The sequence below is a fragment of the Tigriopus californicus genome, chromosome 4 (assembly GCF_007210705.1).
Source record: "Tigriopus californicus strain San Diego chromosome 4, Tcal_SD_v2.1, whole genome shotgun sequence".
Taxonomy (NCBI): Eukaryota; Metazoa; Arthropoda; class Copepoda; order Harpacticoida; family Harpacticidae; genus Tigriopus; species Tigriopus californicus.
The window spans coordinates 13,234,992-13,255,114 of record NC_081443.1 but is presented as its reverse complement, the minus strand read 5'-3'; the positions used below and the strand labels follow the sequence as shown (position 1 = coordinate 13,255,114).

General features: G+C 43.3%; 2 protein-coding genes across 2 annotated transcripts; both read right to left on the bottom strand.

Moving 5' to 3' along the window:
- Positions 1–4,816: 4,816 nt before the first annotated feature.
- Positions 4,817–12,890, bottom strand: LOC131879605 (uncharacterized). The gene is made up of 3 exons (XM_059225965.1): positions 12,722–12,890; positions 11,859–12,464; positions 4,817–5,412 (listed from the first exon to the last, which is right to left on the bottom strand). The coding sequence occupies exons 2-3, from the start codon at positions 12,462–12,464 to the stop codon at positions 4,936–4,938; spliced, it is 1,083 nt and encodes a 360-aa protein (XP_059081948.1). The 5' UTR covers positions 12,722–12,890; the 3' UTR covers positions 4,817–4,935.
- A 4,516-nt stretch (positions 12,891–17,406) lies between these two features.
- LOC131879492 (uncharacterized) lies at positions 17,407–18,698 on the bottom strand. Its single transcript, XM_059225836.1, has 2 exons — positions 18,555–18,698; positions 17,407–18,423 (listed from the first exon to the last, which is right to left on the bottom strand). The coding sequence occupies exons 1-2, from the start codon at positions 18,625–18,627 to the stop codon at positions 17,444–17,446; spliced, it is 1,053 nt and encodes a 350-aa protein (XP_059081819.1). The 5' UTR covers positions 18,628–18,698; the 3' UTR covers positions 17,407–17,443.
- Between the last annotated feature and the right edge of the window lie 1,425 nt (positions 18,699–20,123).

The window sequence follows — 20,123 nt, the reverse complement described above, 5'->3', positions numbered from 1 at the left end:
TCGGATGAACAAAAAGTTCTTTTGAGATCGTGTTTCCCTTGCTTACGTCGGTACGAATCAGTGCCTTAAACGCCATATTTTAAAAACTTGTTCCACCATCTAAGCAACAGCAAAATCCTTGACTTCATTATGGTAATGGCCACCGCAGCTTTGCTTCACCCATGTTGAGGCAAGCAAACTTTGACATGGAACACCCTGTACTTCTCATCAGTTGTGATTGGGAAGCCCCACGCACAAGCCGTTCTTTGAGCTCCAAAAGCAGCGGGAAAGGGCAAGCTACTGTTCGCATTGCCATCAAAACTGCGAGGAGTCGAGGAGAACGGCCACAAGATGTACGCGTATGTGTTTGTATGGGTGGTCTATTCGAGAAAGAGAGAGAGAGAGAGAGAGAGAGAAAGAGGAAAAAATTGGCACAAAATCAAGGCTTCTGGAAAATTAATGTTGGAAGAACGAATGATAATGGCCGCCTCATACTGGCCATGTACGACGTCGAAGCCTGTAGCTAGTACCACCGGGGTTCTCAATCTCGCTCGACGAACGGGCTGGTTTACTTTCAACTAGTTCAAAATGAAATACTGGATGGACAATGAGTGGACGGAACACCCACGTGGGCTGGCTCAAAACTCAAGTTAGTACTCGGGGGTGGTGGTGGTGAATGGCAATCTCGGCTGAGTTTGAAGAATAATGAAGCCATTATTATCGTAGAAGAACTATTCTTCTCTTCTTCCTTGTCGGCTGACTTAATTACCGGTCCACAAAAAGAGGATTGACCGGATCTGCGCAAGTTGACTGGCCTGAGTTTGGAAAAAGACACTGAAAGTTGAAAATAATGAGCGGCATTGGGTTCCATCGCCTCAAAGGCTTCAGCATACACAGAACGATGCTTCAAAATTATAATTACCATTTCTAGGCTGGATTAACCCTGATCGATGATAATCCAGAGATGCCATGTCCTACAAAAAGGGCCAAGTCAAGCCTTGGTGATGGCTTTGACGCGCTTGACCATTACCGATTCATGCTCATCAACCTCCCAGAATGTTCCTCGACTAGTGAGTGGCTAGTGAATGGATATTCAGGCGGTGAACATGTTTCAAAGAAATATGATGGCCGCCACTCCATTCACGCAGAAACCCGCCGTGCATTAACATCATCGGCCAGCTTTTTGTGCAATAGAGGGCATAGGAATTAGCCAGTGCTTCTTAGTATGCTTCCTCAGGTTCATCTTTGATCTTGTGTGGTCTGTTCCTCCTTCTCCTCCGCTCAAGTCCTCCATCCCATCCCTGACGTAGGCTACATAAGGTGCGGTACGTACGAGTGAACTCGCTTTGTAGCTCCTCGTTTCTTTCACCTTCACGGCGATGGCCACCCTGTTCGAACGTGCTTCAAGATCGTAAATCTTGACTCAGGGACGGATCTAAGGTAAAATTGAGGAGGAAACGGAATTGTGTTGGATTGATTGGAACCGGTGGAAAAGTGTCCTTTGGCTGTTTATAGTTTATAAAGCAATGTAAAGAGCATGGACAGCGCGAGATAATGGAAATACAGATATCGTCAACGGACGATTCTCGAGGGTTACCCCGTGGGCAGGATCGAACGTTTTATGGCGAGACTCTGGATCTATTTCAAATATATCCATATTCGGTGACTAATGCATCGGTTCAGCTAAGTTGCTCAAGTTAATGACACTCATGTCCTTTCAGAATCTTTACCTCAAGTAAGACATGTTGCCCGGTGATAAATCTAATATTCATAAAAATTCAAGAGTGCTGGCTAGAGTCCAGACTAGATAGTCTTATAAAATGCTTTTTTTTATCCTGACAAACATACGAGTTACCTTGTACATTCATGAGCTTTGGAGAGGGAAGTCCTTCCTCAGCTAAAGAAAGGAGGCAACAAGCTAGCGGGCCATCCACTCAACAGGGTCATTCTCCATGGCTATATACGACTTCATCGGCCACAAAAAAAGTGTCGTTGTAGGTGGTCCGCCCATCTCTCTTTCTCTTTTTCCTCTCTTAGTGATGCTTGCTTGCTGGCCCTCCCGAATCCAGATGATTGGGAAGCAAAATAAGGCGAGACCTCCCCACTTCATGCACTTTAGGTAGAACGAGGCAGGTCTACGAGGCGCTCCTCTCAATTGAAGTTGATCCAGGATTATCTCCATCCAGGTATTTGTCGGCCTGAGGGTAATTGACCCCCTCCCTTCTCTCTCGGCACTTCATCACGGCCATGAAAGCTATGCATGCTAATTCAGCCCTCACCCAGATGCTGCCGTCCGCCCGAAAAACTCAATTGCCTCTCGCCATTCCCAGATTGTCGTTGTTCCCCTGTTTCAAGAATCATCGACACTGTCGTAGTCAAAGTCGTCGTTCGATGAGACGATTGAGATGTCGCCATCAGTCCGCACTTCTCCTGGGTGCGATAATGATGATGGGGCGGAGGCAGTTTGTCTTGACGTGTTTGGGGTCAGATCATTATTCGCACCCAATAGGGCAAATAGCGGTTGAGAGTGATCATCATAATGGTGATCGGTCTACCCCAAAGCCCCGACAAGCACCACGCCCTTGGTCAGTCCATCGTCCTTTGGCACCCCCACCCTCTGTGTTTCCAGGTTCCAATTTACAATTAAGGCGGCGGGAGAATCTCTCAAAAGAAATTGCACCCATTGTTATGGTGCAGGATCTGGAAGCCGCCGACGAGAGGAGGGGAGATTGGCTCTATCCACAGATTGAGATGAAAAAGTCTAATGGCGATTGGCGATGAAGCGGTCGAGATAAGACAAAAAAATCAACTTGGACATGGAAAGCTCACCCGAAACGAAATGGGTTCGATTCCCAGTTGAAACAAACATATTCAACAGGCTGGCCAGGCTGATTCTATCTATCTTCCAGGAATGTGGAGGCGAGTCTCGAGACTTGTGCCGGATGGATCGTGGTTCAGATTCCGAACAGCGGTTTTCGAATACCATCACTCACCCGGATTGTTTTAACCTCTTGATAGCAGCAGTACGTGGAAATGTGATAGCAATAGGTGATCTGGAAGGTATCCAATATCCACCTGCTATCATCCATAATGGATATGGATTGTGCCATGTTGTATACTTCATTTTTAAATTCTACAGTACATGTAGAAATGTGCCTCAATCCGGGATTGTTTGTTGTGCTGACCATTCAAATCCCCAACGGTGAGTGTAAAGAGCATTGGTATACCATAAAGTCGTAAAATTGAGAATTGGAGGAGGGTGAAGAGCGAAAAAGAGCCAAGGGTCATATAGGTAATGAAGAAAAGGTCGACGCATCTAGGAGTTGCAGCTATTCACTAGTTTGCATCGTCTGCTATTTCCTGAGGCAGCAACTCATTGTCATTGATTATTTTATCTAATATAATAATGATATACCATTCCAATCAGTATTTTAGCAGAGCTTGTTACGTCGCAAGCAAGGGCTGCAAGTTAATTCCAAACATTCTTTCAACTTCCCAAAGGATTCCTGATTTTGAACACGGCCGATGATTGCGATGAGTCTTCTCTCTATCCAGTTTGTGACGAGCCAAGCCATCTCATCAGAAATCTTAGTCAGAAATGATTGAGCTGTGCTCCAGACCCTCGAGAACCTGACCTACTCCCGGCGTCATCCAAGACAGCCACAACAACTGCAATACAATCACCTTTAGGGTTGAAATTGGGTCCATGTTGTTGAGGTTGTCTTCTCTCCCACTCTCCTTCTGAAGTGTTCGTGATCAGCGAGCTGTTCAGACCAGAATTTGATCCGTCTGAATAGTCGTCTTGGTTGAAGCCGTTGTAGCACTCTATGTAGAAATACTCCTGAGGGTGACGGTCAATCTCGATGATTGAGTGTCATTGGAGAATCGATTCAACTCACGTTGGAGCTACCACCACCAAGAATCGAGCTCTTGAGGAAGAAATTGTTATCAGTGTATTATGCAGATATTCATTGGGTCACCGATAGGTTGATATGAGTCTCAGGCTGAAAGAGGTAAAAATACCTCGTCAAGGCGGATTAATCGTGGACGGACCTAAATCTCGAACGAACACTAGCGAACAACCAGGAGCGCCACCACAACCGGAGGATTAGTGTCCACTTGCCACTCAAAATGTGATTTGAAATTCAATTTCTTTCCTTCCCCGCCAGTCACCGCTGATCAATCATTGTTCGTTCCTAGACAAGGACAGTTTGATAATCCTGATGGCACCTTCAAAAGCCGTAAATAACTGGATGAGATGCCAAAAACAAGGGTGTCCATCTTGTGAAAGAATTAAAACGAACAAGGAACAGATCCGTCAGATAATGATGCTTCAGAGGGCCAAGATGCCCGACCTTCTTGATGACCAGTGGTGGCGAGGACGCTCACTCACTCACTCACTCACTCACTCACTCACTCACTCACCATCGTTGAGTGGATGATGGCCAAGTCCTAAAACGATTAATTCTCTGCCCGCATTCCATGGCGAGTTCTCCCGCGTCATCATCCTCACCCTCCTCCTCATGATGCCTGAACAACCAACGGAAAGTCTTCATCACTCGACTGGACAACAACGCTTCAATTAAGACATCAAGCCAACAACATCGACCACAATGAGGACTACCTTCATTTTGACTACTCGTCCCACTGCTGCCATTACTACCTAGTACCTGTTCAACCTCACGTTGGTTGGAGTATTCCAGAGGGGCGGGAGAGTCCGGCTATTCCTCACTTGTTTTTATTGTAGTTCTTTCCAACGCTCAATCCTTTGTCAGGACCGAGGGCAAAATTGAGGTGTTTCTCGAGCTCTTCATGAAGATATCCGACTCAGTGCGGTGTATAAATCTATGTTTTATTTAAGTTATCCGGTATAATTTGAACATTTCTGTGTGTTTTTGGTATCTGATCAGAAGGAATGACTCGGAGGTACGATTGACATTGTTGAACTTGAGGCCTTCATAAAGCGAATAACCGCCATGTAGCTGCACTCATCAATAAGGCCTGAACGTGTGTAGGAGTGCTCAAATGGCTAGCGCCGTTGTCAATCTCATTGGTGTGGATATCTCGATGGATCTCCTCCTTATCGGGCTGATTGAAGCACAATTGCTCCATGTTATCCTTGATCTTCCGGCATTGGAAATCCTCGGATCCATCACACACGCAATGCTCCAATTTGGAGGCGGACGTCTGTTTCTTGAGAATGTGGATGGCGTTCAGACAGCGCTTGGTGCACTTCTTGCCCTTGAACATGGCCGCACAATACTGGTGATAGTAATCGAGGGCCGTGGAACATTGGGGATCAGCCGCACAAATCCAGCGTGCGGCTGAACAAGAGACCACCGTGTTCGGTTGGGTGGCTTGGAACACTTCGGCCTCACATTGGGCAATGTTCTTCTTGGAATTGTGGCAAAACGCGTCATCCGTGCAATTACACTGCAAAAGAGGGTAAGAGATAGATTGATAGTTGGTCACTCAGTTTTGGGAGTTACGTCGTCTTTGATCAACTTTTGTCGTAATCGAAATTCTCACTCCCTGATTTTAAGAATCCATTTCATATTCGATCCTAAAATTCCTTTTACCATTGGCTGGGCGAGCAACATGAAGAAACTGCCTGGTCAACATCTTTTAGTGGCTGGCCAATAACACAGTATTTATATCATTAATCTTTTCTAATTCACGTTTTCAATACAAGGAAGGATCAGTATTTAAAAAAACATTTTTAATCCGTTTGATGCAATGACAGTGAAGTCCGTTTGAAATTGTTCAAGCGAGCCTTTGGTATTTGAAAATAGAATCTGGAACGTTCAGAGTTCATTTTTAGCGAGATGTGTGTGCATTGTTTTTCTGGATTCCCCAAGGTGCTTGGGGATTGATCATTGATCATTTCCCGTTTCCCACGATGAGAGCGAGAGAGCGAGAGAGACAAGAAGAAACGTAATAAGATCGTCACGGAGTTCGATCAAATCAAGAGACGAAATAGCACAGCCAATCGTGAGTTTGTTCCAAGTGTATTTGTGGTGGGAAGCCATGGATGATCGAGGATCTGCCAAATCAAAGGAATGCCAACCAGAACCCAATCAAGGAGTTCGGTTTCAATGTTCATCCACATTCCAAAATACGAATGAGCGAGAAGACCTGAGATGGCTCCAACTGATTGGCTTCTAATTTCGCCCCTAATCTTCCATAAAATCTCAACATTTTGACATCAATTACTTCTTGTGATGACATCCAAAATATTTTTGCGTTTCTCCTGACATGACAAAGAATCACACTGTCATACTGGTTGACATATTGTAAGTATACACAACTGCCCAAGGGCGGCAAAACGACGGCCAGACAAACCGGTTGAAGCGGTTGGAGAGAGATAAATGAGTGGCTTCTTGCAAGAACTTGGTGACTCTTTCTCCTTTCTCTGGAACGGTGCAAGGTGGATCGGAATTGAATTGCCACTACCACTTGATCGTTGCGCGATATGCCATATTGGGAACTTGATCTCTTATCCGTGGACAGCCGGACGACAATCCTGTCTAACTTGACATCTTAATACCCAAGCCAAGGAGGCCAACGAGGAGGCGAGGGAGACCTCAGCTAAGCTTGTCAAAAACGCCACCACTGACACCAAACCATCAAGCCTTTTGGGGCCGTTTCGAATCGGGCATTTCATCGTTTCATGCTGACTGGGTTCTTCGCCTGATTCAGACTTAGCAGCTCCATGGATATCTGAAGGTATCTCAAAGTTGAGAAATGTCAGTCTCTTTTCAGAGTTTTTCTTCGTACGAGGGACTTCTTTGATTGTTTTTTTCAATTGATGCGCTAACCTCTTCGATCAGCCAAATTGAGCCAATTGACTTTGGGTTTGAATGTGGGCAACAACTCAGTCTGGTGGTCCGGGTTAACAATCCATAACCGATGGTAGTGCCTAATCTTGCATAACGGAAAAGTGTCCTGCCACATTAAGGGTGGCCCGTTGAGAGCGCTATTATACGGGTGATTTCAATGCTGAGAATGGCACCATTGTCACGAAATTATTCGTTCCAAAGGTTCAAAACTGCTTCTGTGTGTCGTGAAAAAAGTCAGTGCCTGCATCCCCGCTTGTCCATCGATCCATTCGATCCATTCATGTGTACGGACGTAAGAGTTTTCAACGACCAAACGAGAGAGACAGAGCCAGACCCCCATTAAAGGTGGAAGTTACGAAGTTACAAAGTACGTACGTACGTACGTACGTAGTATATAGTAAGTAGTATAGCAACACTTGGTAGTTTGGTTAGTACCTAGAATTAGCTGCTGGATGGAGGGATGGAAGAGGGAGGGGATGAAGTCGACAAGGTAGTCATTTTATTACTCGACTCGACTACCTACTACCTAGGGTAGTTGGTAGGGCTGGCAACCACGTCCAACATCACGATGTGAGGTAGACGAGAAAGAAAGATCCTGCTGGACCTTCTTTCTACGTACGACCTAATTGAGATCTTCATTCGTTATACCCATTCGACAGTTCACTACTACGTATGTACTCACTCGGCCATTGGATGAACTGAACCTTGAACGGATCAACGAAAGAGACGCCGATCGTTGTTTCTTGCCCCCGATGGCCTCCCTATCTATTCATGTTGTGCACTGGAGTTCGTAGTAGCCATGATTAAGTGATTGCTCTAATTGATTCCTTGACAAAAGATCTGACTTGAGATTGGATCAGACTATTCATCCGTTGGGCTCTCAATTCAGGCAGCAACAGCTCTAGCAACCCTGCTACCAACATACAACGACAACAAGCCCAAACAAGACATTCCAAACTTTGGGAGATCTGATCGTACAAACAAAAGAGCTCGATTTCAAAGCTCATCAAACCCGGAGAGTCCACTTCCAAACTGAGTGAGCCTTTTCATGATATTCAGAATTGTTATAGGACTCTCGTGGAATGAGACTTGATTCAAGCCGGAGCCCAAGGGACATAACATCATGGAAATACTCTTATCAAGAGATTGATTATGGTTCAGATTCCGTTTCAGAACAAAAAAAATGATGAAACGAAAGGTCAAAATGTGGGCTCCAAAAATGGGAAGGGTTTCAATTGGAACTTTTCCAGGTTTTCTCTGGAAATCTGACTCCCGTTTTCTCAATGTTAAGTCCTATTGTATCATGAACAGCAAAATGATAGCAAACCTAATTCAGCGCTAAATTTGCACTTGTTTCAAAGGTATTTCAAATCTTCATTGAATTTCCCATTCAATGTTTTTGCCAGAGCAGTAGTGGCAAAATTACAGACACAAAGATCCATTCCAACACCCAAAAAATACGATCAAGGGTTATAGGAATATGAGGATATGAGGTGTGAGTACGATGCCCTATGAGCCGGTAAAATCGACAAGGAAATGAAAAAGGAATTCTCATTTCAATGCATCAAAAATTGGCGTAATTGTTGCCACCCTAAAACCCCCCAAAATACTCGTTACTCGATCCTTTTTCCCAGTGACAAATCGGCCATTTTTCTCGTTTTTCGCCCAAAGTCACTCAAGAAAACTTGAAATTTTTGAGGTAATCAAACCCAAGTGCTACCGTATGCAGAAAAACCTAAGACTAAATATCAATGGTAATGCATTTTTTTTACTATAACGTATTTTGAATACGTAAAATCTGGGTTACAATTTATGCAAAGCAATTGAATAACCTAACTTGGGATTGTTCAGTACTCAGAGTAGGCATGACAGGTATCTGATATTGTACGTTTTCAAAAGCATTCATGAGCTTTGTCCCAACCCAGGATTTAGGGTCAATTGTAGTGACCGTAGAGGCTTAATGTGCGTTTTGAGAGCACCTTCAAGTCTTCGAGAATGCCAGGCTAGTTCGAACAAACAAGTCCACTTCTCTTCTTTCTCGGGCTCCTTCATTGTTTAATTTGCTGCCTCTATATTCGTAAGGAATACATGGCCTTGTTGATCCGGTTGCATCTTTTAAGTCAGACTTGGACCCAACTTTTAGAGAGATTCCAGATCAACCCTACGTTCAAGGACTAGCCAGATCCGCCAACTCTAATTCGTTGGTCAATCAAATAATATATGTAAATAAAAGTAAGCAAAAAGGAAAAAAAACCGGTTTGAATCTTGTTGCATTTGTTAAGCTTCATAGTTTACATTTCCTCATATGAATACGGTTGGATCCTTGGGTTAGATTAGAAAATCAAGAAATGGAGTTTTATGTTGCACCAGATTTCTCAACTACCACATTTTATGACTTTCATGACTTACGGCAAACGTTATTAATCAGCAAAGAAGCATTATAAGTTTGAGCATCTTCAAAGTTCTGTCTCAGTATTATTGTCGCTTACTATCAGTAATCAAGTCAAACTTATAAGCAAACGCCTCAGCAGTTTTTGAGAGGTTCTTTCTAGATAAATATCTAGCGTGTTACAATTACGTTCGACATATTCTAGCAAAGATATCCATTTCATATGCCAGATTTGTTGAAACATGGCCATGATGAGGTAATATTAGGGCCATAATATTGGCCATTTAGATTTTAGAAAAGTAACTGGAACGAGTAAGGCTCTGGACATTTTGCTACCAGGAAAGGCTGTCTAACTGATCACTCATTTTGGTCAAAGGAACGGGAACTGCCAATCCGTTACTCTTATTGACGAATGGCTAAAGCCCTGGTTGGTTTTTCAGGCCGTCCAATAATAATCGAGGCAACATACGTTAATCTCCCCGCTCACAATACGACTCAATGATATTACGTTTTCTAGAAACGGCCCAATTGGGCTTGATTTACGAGAGTCCTAAACCAAGTGAATGTGGGTGGATTGTGATGGGTTCTAGCCTTTCCAACCACTCATCCCTTAAACAGGGTGCGGAGCAATGAAAGCTTGAAATGGAGACATGAAGAGCTTTGCCAACTGGGTCCAATGTGGGTAGTGTGTGTGTGTGTGTGTGTTTTTTTATGTGTGTATGCATGTGGCTGATGACGATCATCAAGATTATCATGAGTTTTATGGTTATGGCTGAATCACGACGGGCTTCTCATATCGACGACTTCTTTGTGGGTCGTTGTTGGCCAACCGAGGGGCTAGTCTATCGCTATCATGAATGCCCATTGCCCACAGCCCTTCACCATCATCGAAGGAGTCGTAGCTTGGAATAAGCGCTGGACTGGATAAAGACGCACACGGTCTCCTTGGGGGGTCTTCTGCTTCCAGAACTAAACAAAACCCTCTCGAGAAAAGAGCCTGGACCACTGTGAGGCACTCTAATGCCACTTTATCATCCACTTTTCCAAAACATTAGTCTTTGTACTTGTTGTCCCGCTTCAGAACCAGAACCTCATGGACCTTACGCTGTGGTTTCCCTACTATCCGGATTCTGTGGCACATAACTATGAAAACCGAGCATTCCTACCCTGTTGCCGTGTTGATCGAGGTGTGGGTTAATGGGTTCTGCTTGAGGCTCAATGCGTGTTAATTAAACGTATCACCTTGGTCTCGGTTTTTTGTTTTCTAACTAGCTAGAGCCCAAGCTCGAGGCCGTCATCATCCCGGCAGATCATGATTCGAATTTACCCCCCTCGTGATATGGATGTGATTCCTGTGAATGCGAGTTCTCAGACCTATTTGTGAGTGTGTGCGATCTTTGTCACGCCTGCTTAAGTTCTCCCCATGAGAGAGAGAGAAAAGACACAGAGAGAGGGAGAGAAAAAAGACAGAGAGAGAGAGAGAGAGAAATGATGATGCCAATGAGGCTGGTGCTGGCCAAGAATGAGAATGAAAACCAACTCCAAATGGAATCGCATTGAGGAGATTGCTTTCATGACTGCGCAGGTTTCTACTGTATGGCGACTTGACAACTGACAATCAAGCACGAACTGGCTTTCTTTCCAGCATTTCCTCCAAATTTATGAAAGGAGTGCCAATGCCACCCAATGTGCCATTCCTTAGCAGAAAACAGATGTCTGTTGGAGGTAATCCTAGAAAAATAATTTCTAGCATGTATTTTTACCTAAGCGGTTTTCTCATTTCTTGAGATCCATCCTATCCCCAAACGAGATCAAAAAGAGGCACCAAATTTGGTGTCATGACCGCCAACATTTGTCGCATGATTTTACTATCCATTCGTTCCCGAACAATCTTTTTGATCAAATATGACGAACTCTAGTGTTCCTAAAATTCAAAAACTTACCGAAGACGCGAGATGGAAATATACTGTATAGAAAAGTTTTTCGGTTTTTAAGGAGGGAAATTGGAGAGATCGGTTTGTAATACGACCGATACGCCATGACCGTTCCACTAGCAATTAAAGGAATGAATTCTCTTCCAACGAACCCCAGGGAAACGGGCCACACATGCACTTCCACCGACCAAAGCGATAACAATGTGCGATATTTTCAAAACCCTGACAGTAGTAGAACGTAAATGAAATACTCTCTGCTTGGTAGATGAATGACCTAAATGAAATCGGCGTCCCCTCAAATTCCTTTACTTGGTTGTTCAAATTGAGCTCTCATATCTGACGTCGCCCCAGGTGGGTCCTTCGATGGTTCGGATCCTTCGAACCAACCACTCCGTCAACCAAGTCAGCTCCCTTCCAAAAGACCCCACCTGGATGGAATGGTTGAATGTGGGATTCATTTTCAAACAAATGTTCTTCCTCTTCTCCCTAGCTCCGGGACCACAATAGTCCAAAGATCGATTTCGATCGGATATTCGTTCACCTAATTGGGGGTGGTCCGACAAGGGGGAGATCTGCCACCCTTGGCCCAGCCTCAACGTCGTTGGGCAGAAATAGAGTACAAATTGGAGGACCCATTTCCGAAACTTCCTTCGTTTGACACTGCACTCACTCAATTGTACAAAGCACTAAAAGGGTGGTTTATCTAGATCAACTCACCTTCATAAGTCGCTTGCCTTCAGGGGTGGACATTAAGGCGATTAATGAATGTTTGCAATAGGTGGTGCACGTGGTGGTCTTGCCTTCAGCCAAGGCTGAGCAGGCCAGCATGTAGTTTTGGATGGCCAATCCACAACCGTCTCGATAGGCGCACTTCAATTGTGACACATGGCAGGGTTCCTCTTCGGCGGGCAATTCCGGTGGGCCTGTATAATTAGGCCACAATTGCGGGACCAGACCCCTTTTGGGCAACACTGGAACCTCATTTGAGATCTCTTCGGTATCCTCGTCGTGATAATCTTTCTCAGACTCGAAATACTCGATAATCTGCGCACTATAACTGTCCTCACGTCCGGATAAGCTGGGACGGTAGAGCCTTCGCTCTTGTCTTGGGATCTCCAAGTCAAACGGAGATTTGTTTGCTGCCATTGTCAAATCTTCCTCTGAATGCGACATGTGAGAGCTCTCCTTGGCTTCCAATGCTCTGGCCCCTTGACAAGGGTGAAATGACAAGCAAACTGCCACTAAAATCAGAGCAGTCCATCGCTTAACAGCCGGAAAACTGAGAGTCGACGAGATGGAAAAGGGTTGATGTTGACGAGACATCTGGAACAACAATGGGGAACATGAAGGTGATTTAGGGCAGACGTGAATGTAAGCACATACGACATGAGCCGGAGGACATTGGGCTGTAAATAGTCGACAAATGTGTTGATTTTAGAAGAGATAAAACAGATCCTTGCTCGAAAGGGAAGATTTTTGTTCTTGGGAGGGTATTCACTTTTCACACGAGGGGGTCAGGGATGGTGAGCGTAAGAAGATCGATGTACAAACTGAACAACTACTCTCAACCTTGAGCTTACCTTCTACTAGCTTTAGAAGTCTAACACTTGTATTCGATAGGCGGATGAAAGCACAAACACTGGTATTTGCGATGTGCACTCAAAACTTGATTATGTTCTATCGCTTTAGTCAAGATGAAGTAATGGCCACATGCACCCACCCTCATTTCCTGGAACGAACTGAAGGGAAAATATCGAGCGCTCAGTATCATTCTTCAACCCGGGTTCCATCGCTTCAGCCGCGGACAGCGCAACTTGGAAGCGGAGAGGGCGGGATGAGGGTCGAAACTAGCGGACAAGTTGAAGGAGAGGGAGAACGGGACGAGATTTGGGGGAGGGAAATGAATCGCTGTTCTTGATTGTATATTTCCACTTATTTGGTTGGACTTGAAAAAACTGTTAACACTCTATTATAATGGCTATCAAAAATGCCCTGCTTTAAAGTAATGTATAAAGGGAGACTTGAAAGAAATACTTTGAGACAATCTCCNCCTGCTTTAAAGTAATGTATAAAGGGAGACTTGAAAGAAATACTTTGAGACAATCTCCAGTTATCTAAGACGCATCAGAAACAAGGCAAGAATCCTTTCCCTAGATGTCGTGGGTTCAAACTCTAGGGTCGGAAGGAAACAAATTCATAAGGGAGGAGACGTGGCAATGTGGTTAGCACAGTTTACTACAATGAAAGAGGTCACTGGTTCAAATCTCCTCTCTGACCCTTTTCCAAAGGAAACTTTTAGACGCTAACCACACCCACAAGCAGAGAACCAAACTGATCACCTACATGAGACTGCATAATGAAGTTTGGAAATGGACAATGTGATGGCTCACTTTGATGGCCAGGCAAGGCTCACCCCTTTGACCCTAGCACCCCAAATCAAAGTTGTGTTTTTCATTGCTCTCCAAACCAAAGTATTATTGAAAATTTTTAAGTGTCACTCACAATGATAAAAAGAGGCTGACAAAAGAAGGAAACAATGTATTAGTATTACATTTTTTTGCATTCTCCACTTGATGTTTTCTGAATGTGTACTTTGTTGTTGTTCTTTGTACATTATTGTTGATAATTTGGTTTTGAGCATTCAAATGGAAAGTATATTTCAGTATTATGGATTTCTTTAATGGACTGATGTCCACATTGACAATCAGTCATAATTCATTAGTATTTCATAAGCAAAAGCCTCAGATTTAAGCCTTGTCCAGACAGCACCTCATTGCATAAACATTTCCTAAAGGCAGTATCAAGCCCATTCTCAGATTCGTGCTTCATCTGCACATGTGCTTTTGGGGTCTAAAAGTTTTCTATTAAGGTAGGGGAAGAGAATCAAACCAGGGACTTCCTCTCAAAAACAAATATTCCCATCAGTCCTCCTCCTTCAGGATGAAAGGTGAATGTTGAATCACAATTATAAAAAAAAAGATGTTAAATGTTGTCAAAATATGTCATTGCTGAAAAGAAACTTGAGTTTTGAAACATGGTTTTAAGCATACACAATGGTTTTATTGGCAAGTCCATACTTCTCCAAGAGGTCTTCTATTAAGGAAGAGATGGAGATGCGGATATTTATCGCCGGAGGCTGGCGATACTATCCCAACTATGGGCAGTGGCTCTCACCTGGCGATCGATGGCCCTGGAGTGCTCGGAGGTAGCGGTAGCGGTCGATCTACGTACATTGCCCACGGACTGGGGAGACGGCCAACTCCAATATCTGTGGTGGTCCATCGTCCATCGTCGCCGGGACAAAATGTCTTCATTAGACGAGCGTCTTTCAATGCAAACTCCTCTCTTCTAGCCAGCTAACTAGCACGCTCTTTGGACACCCGAGTGCTTGGACAAAACAGACGTGAACTCTTGAACAATTCCGGCGAAGCAACGCCACTCGGGGAGTACGGCCAGCCACATGGGGGGAGGTCAATTGAGATTGCCCGACATAAATCTCGTAGATTTCTTTGAGTGCTCAACAGAGCCATCGCGAAACTCTGACTGGTCTTTGTGTGAGTTCAAGCGTGTTGAGGAATACAGGATGCAGAGAAAGAAAACCTTACATAGCTCTCGTAGATCCTGGAACTATCTTTTCAGTTGCACAAACCATTGGGAGGATGAAGAGCTTAAGCTAGCATGAGCCTGATTACTAGGAAGATGATGGTGATGGTGGTTTGAAAATTGCTCTAATTTGTGGCCAAACCACAGCCAGAACCTCTACGGCATTACCAAATTGCAGAAAGCCACACGAACTCGCGGGATAATTGTTCCTTTTGTTTTTGGAAATAGTCGAGCTGCCGCTTGAATTGAGTCTAATAATTACCTAGTAAAGAAGAAAAATCAACTCCTGACGAGGGGAGGAGGTTGAAAGGTCATTTGTCCGTTGATTGCACCCACAAGTGAGAGATGGCTAAAATCTTGTGTTAGAAGAGCTTCTGCGTAGATATAAATTTAGTAACGTACATCTATTAGCTACTGTAAACAAGTCACATCGAAATGAATACTTGCCGAAAACGCTTTGGTGAAAAATGTGTACTTCGGTTTGATGATCTACAATAGGAAAAATTAGAAAATATTCGTTGAAACAGTGTGCTGTGAAGTTGTAATTTTGGATCAAAATAGAACACGAGCTCTTATGAATAAGCAAAATAAAAACCATTTTCATTAGTAGTTCAAGCAGTTTGGTGGTTATGATTTGGCCAAAAATGAGAGAACATTATTTTCTCATAACTCGTTACTGTTTTAATTCAGAAAAAAAGTGTTTTGCAATGACTTTCATTGTAACAAAAAGAGAATCAGAAGGGCGAAAATATAAGTAAATTTTGAAAGCTTAATTTTTTATTGTGAAGCATCTTCATATAATGATCTAGGATGAATTTTATGGATAGCTTTTCACGTGAGTAGAATCACGAAGAAAAATTTGTTCAGATTGCTGAAGGAACAGTTAAAAGTAAAAAGGAAAAATTGACATTCCTCATCGCTACTGGGAATGGGATCCCAGCAATTCAAAACGAAAATCTTTCATTTTACTTAACTTTTTATTATCATTACATACGTAAATTAATACTGGCTAACACATGTAATCTAACAAGTGCACGATGACGAACTTCTAGAGATATTACCTATCAATGGAGAGGAAAATTTTGTATCGTCTGAATCAGTCAATTAAGTATCACTTCTTCATGGTCTCATGTTTGGTCATTCAGCATTTTCATCACTCATGTCTATTCCAGACTAGATACCCGAACAGGTTATGCTTTGAAAAATAGTTTAAAATAATTATATTTTACTCATAAAAAACATTCATTATAAACGAAAATGAGAGGTTGCACATTTTCTTTCTAAAACTTGAGGAGCATATTTATTAGAACGGGCCTGTAACTACTCTTTCTGTTTTCTTTGTGATCAGTAATGTTTCATGTATTTGAACGAGTTTTCTTGGACCATTAAAAAAGCTTTGTTATCATATTGAAAATAAGCACTGAGTGTTTTTTTTGTAAATCAACATGAAGCTTTTCGCGAATCTGCAGCAAGCTATTCCAATCTACCTTGAACTCAAGTCAACGCTGAGAGCTGCTTCAACCATTGTTTGGGCACAACCATTTTGCTCCCATCAGCTAAACGTTTTGCACAGCAAATTGAGCACTATGTCTGATCTGTACGTATGTGTGGACTCGCTAAATCACGCGTACAATCCATAGCGGTGGCCAAATGAACGTGGACGTGATTTTGGAATACATTGTGTCTGGTGGTGGGGGAAAATCTAAGAATACATGTGACTGGCGAATTGAAATGTGATTCAGCAACTGTGATATACTCTGCAAAATAGTATCAAGGACACTTTGACCATTGAGTGAACATGAACGCGTCTTTTTCTTAAGCAATGGTTGAAAGGCCAAGGGTATCTGTGGTTTGGTGATGGTAGGGTGACCAGCTGACCATGTGAGGGTGAACATAATCAAGGCTGGATGGACCAAATCTTGTCTTTCAAGCTCGAATCATGAAACAAAAAAATGCAACATAAGTAAAATCGAAGTAAAAGTGCGGCTGGATCCAAAATCTGGCAACTAGGGTATTAAAAATGCAGGTAATGCCTTTCCAATCTCCAAGGCCACGAAGTGAAATGTCCCCCAACAGAGTTCGCGAGACAGGAATGTTCAGTACGGAGTAATAACGTATTGTCAAATTGACAATGTTACTGAGCGCTTTTTCAGGCATATTTCTGCCAATGAGACGGATATTTTAACTTGATTAACATCTTCCAATTAGATTATTATTATTGTCTTCTACTGACGATTGGATCAAAAAAGTAGAAAGCACAAAGCACAACTGGCATGAAAGGCTCAAGTTATAGAGATGGACTTCCTTTTTTTGCGGACTTCCTTACCGCTGCTGGGATTGGAATCCCAATGTCTTTTAGTGTGTAGTATACATACATGGGAAGATATTTTCAATCACAATGGTTCAAAGATTTAAAACCATCCAGCAAAATAGGACACAGACGATTTTTCCGCCAATATGGGCAAACGTCTCGATAATTAATATCAAAACCAAGTTGAATACATTTTCTTTTAGTTAGTTATGTGGTCGAAAGCTTATCTAGCTAACGTACTGAAGGCCAGCAAGTCAATTTGTTTACATTAACAATCTCTCCAGAGTTCCCTCAATCAGGTTTAGGTTTCGAACCCCTCAGCAATGCAATAGGACAGGGCCAAGACAATAATTAATGGTGCAATGTATTTTATTTCTTTAGTATCTCTCTAGCAATCGACCATGCCAGAACAAGACACATAGTCAAGGAAATAGGAATCGGTACTTTTGGCCGTGTTCTTAATCCCGGTCCATTTACCCGATCCGTTTTCCAGGGGAAAGTGCAAGCCTTCAATTTTGTTATTCTCGTCCAAATGGACGGGCATATCAAACGATTCAAGGCCCATTGAATTGCCGAAAACGTAGACCTCTCCCTCGAAAAACAGGACGTGTCCATAGACGGTTGAAAATTGACGATAAGAGTTGGTAGCACTCGGGCCTGTGGACCATTGGTTGGTGGACAAATCCAAAACCTGACTCGTCAAAGTCACATCATCACTATAATACGAATTGGCCGCGGAAAACGCAAACAATTTCGGTTCAGTGTTGCCGCTCGTCGGAGCCACCACAAAATAGCGGTATCGGACTCCACGCCCAACTCTTGTATAAGGTGTCAGCGAGATCCATGTGGGTGTGACCTCATCCAGATCGATGATGCTGACCAGCACCTTGTTCCAAAGTCGGTAGTCGGTGGAAGGCGCCACATAGAGCACTTTCTCGCCGCTGAAGTGAAGTAGCTGCGGCGAGCGACTATGGTATGGCAAGTCGATACCGGGTCGAATGTCCTGGGGCCCCTGGACAATGTAAGTCTTGTTAGTGTACTGGGGCCAGGATTTGCCCTTGGGCGTCATTCGACCACTGGCCACCCACATGTCCGAGCCTTTGTTTATCTGAGTGCTCGTGGCTGACATGATGCTCTCGGGCATTTGGAAGGTCTGGGACCACCTGCGGCCGATGTATTGGTAGCATTTGGACATGTCCCCGTAGTTCCGCCCGTGGGTGCAGATGGTGGGACGGCTGTCCACCTGCCCGCCAAACATAGGCCACTGACCCGAGGGAAATGGGCTCAATGGGCATTGATGGGTGGCCGTACTCAGCACCAAAGGCTCCAGTCGTTTGGCATCCACAATAATGTGCTCAGCTTGGAAACCTATTTTAGCAGGAGGAGATTGAGGGCCAAAGAAAACGGTATGAGCAAAACAAAGCGAAGTTTTAACACACGATTCCAATTTCATTGCTTCCAAATCGAGCCAGATCACATTTTTGAAGTAGGCTACTTACTCAATCCATGGATGAGCAAGGAAGGAGAACCCAAAAGCAACAAGAAGAAGAACAACAATGGTTGGACGGACATGTTCCAAGAGACTTGGGAAAATGCGACTGAAGAATCGTGAAAGAAAGCCTGCCTTATATATCAAGAAGAGTTGTTTAAGTCTCGTTCATTATAAGTAGTGGAGTCCGTTGCCATATTCACCAGATCTGCAGAAGAAACGGCATCATTTGTTACCGAGAAAGTGCAAAGAGGAATTAGTGTCCAATTATTGGCTCACATGTTTGGTGCCATTTGCACAGTTTCGCCGTGGAGTGGCAAATGGAACTAAAACTAAAAAAAAAAACAATCCTCGAAAGTGTTTTTGTTAGCCCTTTACTTAACTGTGCCTCAAAAATATGCTATTGGTGAGCATTTAACGTCTGATCCTAACGTTGGTGTGGGACCATCAACAAAAATTGATCCAAGTCTAGTTTAAAACTTAACTACGTATTTTTGCTTGTCATTGGGTGGTAGAGCTTAATATTCCTTTCGTGTAGAGCGGAAAAACAAACGCAGAAACGAGAAAATACGTTTTACACTGCCAGGCGTTATCAAGTTATTATTTATTACACAATGTGTTCCTTAAGTATAGGGAGACGACAAATACATCACCAACTCTTTTGGTAAAGTTTCCAAGACCTGCAAGGGTAAGATTCCCAACTTTTACCGTCCAAATAAGAATAGGGGCAAGGCGTCTTAAACTGGTATCCTCAAAGCGCATCAAAACTTTTCATTTCGTCATTTTCCAACAGATTGGTTTGCCAAATAGTTGTCCTGTCCGTCTTATTGGTAATTGATCTAAACACCTACATTTGGCTAAAACTATTTTTACCACCTCCCAAGACTTAAAAGCCCCTTTAAAAGCTCAAAAACTGTACATAATCGTGGAACTGCCCTAAATGAGAAATTCGTAAATGAGAATATAGGTATATTAGACACTCCACTATTAGATGATGAAGGTAAGGACATTGAGCAGGTCTCATCCATGAAGGATTTAGGTGTAGTCCTCCAAGATAGTGGAAAGTTTGATGAACATATCCAGTTGAAAGTTGGTAAAGCTTTTTAAACATGTGGTTGGATATATCGCACGTTTAAGTCCAAAGATGTTTCACTTGGAACATCACAGGATTGAGAGAGCTCTCGTATTGGGAGAGGCTAGAAAGATTGGGATTGTAGGTACAGTACTCAGAGAAGGTACAAAAGGTATCTGATACTGTCCGTCTTCAAAAGCATTCATGAGCTTGGTCCCAACCCAGGATTTAGGGTCAATTCTAGTGACCGTAGAGGCTTGACGTGCGTTTTGAGAGCACCTTCAAGCCCTCGAGAATCCAGGCTAGTTAAAACAATGAAGTCCAACTCTCTTCTTTCTCGGCTCCTTCATTGTTCAATTTGCTGCCCTCAAATATTCGTAGGGCTTATGTAGGCGTTGATCCTATAGCAGGATTTAAGTCAGACTTGGACAACTCTTTGACTAAAATTCCGGATCAACCTTATATCCAAGGATTAGCCAGATCAGCCAATTCTAATTCGTTGGTCGA

Coding starts and splice junctions, on each gene's coding strand:
- LOC131879605 (XM_059225965.1), bottom strand. CDS start 12,464: ATGTCTCGTCAACATCAACCCTTTTCCATCTCGTCGACTCTCAGTTTT. Junction 5,413..11,858: donor AAGGCAAGCGACTTATGAAG/GTGAGTTGATCT, acceptor CCTCTTTTGCAG/TGTAATTGCACGGATGACGC.
- LOC131879492 (XM_059225836.1), bottom strand. CDS start 18,627: ATGTCCGTCCAACCATTGTTGTTCTTCTTCTTGTTGCTTTTGGGTTCT. Junction 18,424..18,554: donor CTTGCTCATCCATGGATTGA/GTAAGTAGCCTA, acceptor CTGCTAAAATAG/GTTTCCAAGCTGAGCACATT.